Source organism: Bubalus bubalis, chromosome 1 (assembly GCF_019923935.1).
Source record: "Bubalus bubalis isolate 160015118507 breed Murrah chromosome 1, NDDB_SH_1, whole genome shotgun sequence".
Lineage (NCBI taxonomy): Eukaryota > Metazoa > Chordata > Mammalia > Artiodactyla > Bovidae > Bubalus > Bubalus bubalis.
The window spans coordinates 188,168,777-188,173,268 of record NC_059157.1 but is presented as its reverse complement, the minus strand read 5'-3'; the positions used below and the strand labels follow the sequence as shown (position 1 = coordinate 188,173,268).

Here is a 4,492-nt window from a genome sequence, read left to right as displayed (position 1 = left end):
GTGCGTGTGTGTGTGCACGTGTGTGTGTGTGTGTTTCACTGCTTTCCACTAAAAACCCTGAACAGCAGCTGTTTCCCTGTGTTGAACGCGGTCACTTCTGGAAGTTCTCCCACGTGTCCTCCCCTCTTGGTGCCATTTCTCCAGGAGGAAGAACATGGACACTGCCCCAAGGACCATCCCACTGACCCCATCAGGCTGCCCAGGGCCCCCAGCCTCTGCTCCCCAGGACAGGGACACCTCCGACCCGGGCGTCTGCCTGCTTTCTGCTCCCAGAAGCCACGTCTAGCCCCACTGCTCTCTCCATGGTCACGGTGCTGCTGGCAGGGCCCCTGGCTGAGTCCCCTGCCGGCTCCAGTGGAGGATGCTTGCCTCCTAGTCTCCTCCTAGTCTCCTCCTGTCTCAGGGGAGTCTGGGGCAGACAGGGAGAAAGCCACCTCTTTGGGTGAGGGACACTCAGCCCTGGTCACCAGAAGCCCCCCGAGGGCCCCGTGACTGCTCCAGGAAGGGAGTGGCAGAGCGAAGGGGGCACCTCCCACACAGATGCCCAGGGCATGGTGCCTAGGAGAATGGACACTTCTGACCACCTGCCCTCTTCCCTTAGGGAGCGAAACCCCAAGGGAGCCTGGATGGGATGATGAGGCCCCACTTGGCAACCCAGTTTGCATGCAGGTTAGAGAGGGGAGCTCAGATGCTCTCCCTCCCATGTCCCCCGCCCCGCCTCCTTCGAACCCTGGGAGGAGACCCTGCCTTCCTGCACAGCTGAGGTCGAGGTGGGCACTGGTCTGGGAGCCGGGGATGACCTACCTGGTCACTCAGACCAGGGTTGAACAGGGACAGGTGGACCCACCCCCCTCCCCTTGCCTCCCAACCCAACGACACGTCCCCCCTCGCCTTCTCCATTGCTCCCCAACCCCCCCCCCCGCCCCCGGACAGACAACACAGCCACCACACCGCAAGTTGCTGTGTCACCTGCTCTTTATTGACTGCCACGGGCTGCCTTCTCATGGGTGACCAGATGCCCCAAGAGCGGCACTACAGAGAGGAGGGTTGAGGGAAGGGGGTCTGAGAGGCCAGGCGCAGGGGAGCCCCCACCAGACGGATCTCATGAGAGCATCTGCCACCCAGGGCCGAGACCACCCGGTGGGCCTGGAGACCAGAGGCCACCCAGAGATGGCTCAGAGAGGGATGCTCTTTGATCTCCGAGGCAGAAACTGCGACGGTGGTCACTTCCCCCGAGGGGCTGGTGTTGGGACCCGGGTCACTCTGAGGTCTCTGCACCACAGGCTGGGGCCCTGGGCCCTCCCGGCTACTCTCTCAAACCCTAAAGCCCTCGGAGAAGAGGAAAAGGAACTGGAAAGGGGGGAAGCAGAGGGAGATGGATGCCCCACTTTCTAGGGTCCCCCAGATGGATGGGTACGGGGGCCGCAGCGAGTGGCAGCCGAGGCCAAGGCCGAGCTTAGGACGAGGGCGCAGAGCTGGGCTTCTCCTCCCGGGACACGGGGATGGCCCGCTCGCTGTGGCCGGCGTCCACGCCAGATGGGACCTTGGGGCCAGAGAAGGTCAGCATGCCGTCAGCGGACAGGGAGCAGGAGAGTGCGGACTGGTCCACGTTGGAAGGCAGGCGGTAGCGGCGGTGGAACTCTCGGGAGATGTAGCCATGGTCATCCTGGGGACAGGGAGGGCACGGTCAGAGGCTCTGCAGCCGCTGGCAGCCGCTGGCAGCCCCTGGCCCCCATGGAGAAGGCCCAGGCCACACAAGGTCAAACCCATGACACTCTCCCGGGCAGTGGGCGGTGGGTTCTGGGCCGTGTCCAGAGCCCTGGACCTCCCTGCCTCCCTGCGTGAGATCTGGGCCTGCCCAGGGCCCTTGGCTCCTCACTAATTTCATTCCAGCATCTTGTGAATGGTCCTGCCCTGGCCCTGCCCTCAAGTCCAACTTCCCCTTCACCTGTGGCCCCAAGACCATTTAGGCTCAGGTCCCTGCCATCCGCCTAAATGGAAAGCCACACCTGGACAGTCCCATCTCCTGATGCCCTGGCCTGGCTCCCCGGCCCTCCAGGTGTAGACTCGGAGCCCCAGGGCAGTGTCCGGGCTTGTCTCTAGGGCCCCAGGAGGGGAGGACAGCAGATGGGTGGGGTCTGTCCCCCAAGTCCAGCTCCCCCACCACTGGAGAAGCCCTTGTCTCTGACCTGTCCTAGCTGGGGTCCTCCCTGAGCCAGGCTGTGCCCCTGCCCCTGCCCCCGAGACAACGGGCACCAGGCACCTGGGCTCCGATGGGAGTCGTTGGCTGCACCATCGCCCCAAGTGAGACTGGTGTGGAAGCCTGCCTGGCTAGGAGCTCGCCCCTCAGTGCAGCGTCTCCTGGGTCTTTCCTAATCCCACCCCATCACCCAGGTGTCTGGACAGAGCTAGGGATGCCAAGCAGCGCCTGAGTGGGGATCCTCTCAGGTGCCCCCCGGCCATGCTGCCCCAGCCTGCGCAGGGCTCAGGAGCGGCCTCCCGGTCACTGGGGTCGGCCACGGTCTGGGGGCCACGGTCCTGCCTCTCGGCCGAGGCTGCAGCCGGTCCCAGGCTCACCTGCCGCTCGTTGTGCTTGCCGTGGATCTCCACAAAGTCCTCCTGCACCTTCACCGTCAGGTCCTCAGGAGAGAAGTGCTTCACGTCCAGGAAGATGACAAACTTGTCCCGGTCGGATCGGACCTGAAACCAAGCACCTGTGTGGGTCCCGCGGAGCTGTGGCTCAGGGACAGGGGTTGGCTGGAGCGGCTGGAGTTAGGCCGCTGGGGCTCGGTCCCGGGTTATCGGAACAGAAAGTACCATCAGGGCTCTGACCGCTCCCTCCGAGTGCCCGGAGACAGGGGCACCCGGGACTCAGGAGCGAGTGGACACTCGGCCGACAACCAGAACCTCGGAGGTCTGCTCTCTGCCTGACTGGTGAGGGGTTGAGTAGCCTGTTGTAGATTGGTGGGTTATGGTTGTAGGGTTGGTTATGGCTTAGTTGCTGGCTTATTGGCAGGTTATGGGTTGGTTGACTAGCCGGTTATGGTTGTGGACTGGTTATGGTTTGTTCAGATGGCCAGTGAGACCAAGCACTTGGCCCTTGCCCGCCGCTCCATCAACAGCCTGGGGCCCTGTCTCTGCACATGGACAGATGTTCCCAGTGGTCTGAACAGACCACTCAGCTCCTCACATACTCCCCCTTCACTCCTCAGAGTGCTCAGACTTGCACCAGCTCAGGGCAGGTCTCTGTGTTTTAGGCAGTGGTGAGACCCGGCACCCCCAGAGAGCTGGACCCTGTGGAGGGAAGGCCCATGGGCCTCCTTGTCTGCCCTCGGGGGCCTGGCCTTGGGTGGCTAGGCAAACTGCAGCTCTGGCTGCAGACGGCTTCAGACAGAAGGCCTCCGACCCGAACTCGGGCAGCACAGCCCACCCCGGGTATCCAGCCAGAGAACAAGCGCAGCCTCGGAGCACGAAGCTTGGCCCTCCATCACCCATGCCCCAGTGGCGCTGTTCTCGGGGACCCCAGATGACAGTGGGGACCTCACCAAGCACATACAGGTCATGAGTGGAGGGCAGGAGGCATAAACAGTGGGTGGGCTCCTCTTCCCACCACCCCAGAGGCACGGAGACTCTGCTGGGGGAACGGCCTGCCTGGCCTCTGCGTCCAGGGGGGACGAGATGGGGCGAGAAGGGAAAGTGGCCCCGTGGCCCTCACCACCCGCTTCACGAGACATGATGGGAGCACTTGGAGCGAGGGTACCTCCGGCAGCCCTCAGAAGCCCATCTCCTATCCTGCCCACCCCACAGCCGCAGCAGGGAACAGCATGCCCACGATCTCACCTCAGAGATGCCGGAGTCCAGCACGGTGCGGAAGAGGGACTGGCGGTAGTAGGGGCTGATGGTGGAGGACAGGAAGGGCAGCAGGTCATACTCGAAGAGGCCCTCGCCGAAGAACTGATCGAACAGCCGGCTGGGGTAGAAGGGGCCCAGGGTGCGTTTGAACCAGGGGTGCTGAATGGCGATATCCATGGTGGGCAGCGGCTCTGTGGGCACCCGGGGCGAGGAGATGGTCAGAGCAGGGCCTGTGGGCAGCGCACTGAGGAGCTGGGACACGGGCCCTGCCTATATACGCTGGGGCAGAAAGGAGGCATTAGAGGGATTTGTCTGGAAAGCGCGAGCTCAGGAGGCAGGCCGCCCAGTCAGCAGAATCGTGGGCCGGCCAGGCTGCGCGCCCACCTCTCCCAGCCCTGGCTGCAGCGCCGACCAGCTGGAACTCCCTACGCCAGGAGGACGGGGCCCCCAGGGAGCTTCTCTGTGGGCGGCTCTGTGTCCCCCATGCTTTTCCAGGTGTACAGGGAAGACTGTCCTCTACCTTCCCCAGGGAAGGGTCTGTGTGCCAGGGACAGTGCCTCTCTCTGCACACATGGTTCCCTGTGATCCCACGGCTGCCCCCTGAGTGGAAGCTCGTACCCCCTGCTTCACAGACGAGCAA

The 4,492-nt window shown here is 63.8% G+C and overlaps 1 protein-coding gene across 1 annotated transcript; it reads right to left on the bottom strand.

Annotated features, from left to right (window-relative positions):
• Nucleotides 1-1,456: 1,456 nt before the first annotated feature.
• On the bottom strand, nucleotides 1,457-4,216 carry CRYAA (crystallin alpha A). The gene is made up of 3 exons (XM_006063827.2): nucleotides 3,841-4,216; nucleotides 2,578-2,700; nucleotides 1,457-1,666 (listed from the first exon to the last, which is right to left on the bottom strand). The coding sequence occupies exons 1-3, from the start codon at nucleotides 4,027-4,029 to the stop codon at nucleotides 1,457-1,459; spliced, it is 522 nt and encodes a 173-aa protein (XP_006063889.1). The 5' UTR covers nucleotides 4,030-4,216.
• Between the last annotated feature and the right edge of the window lie 276 nt (nucleotides 4,217-4,492).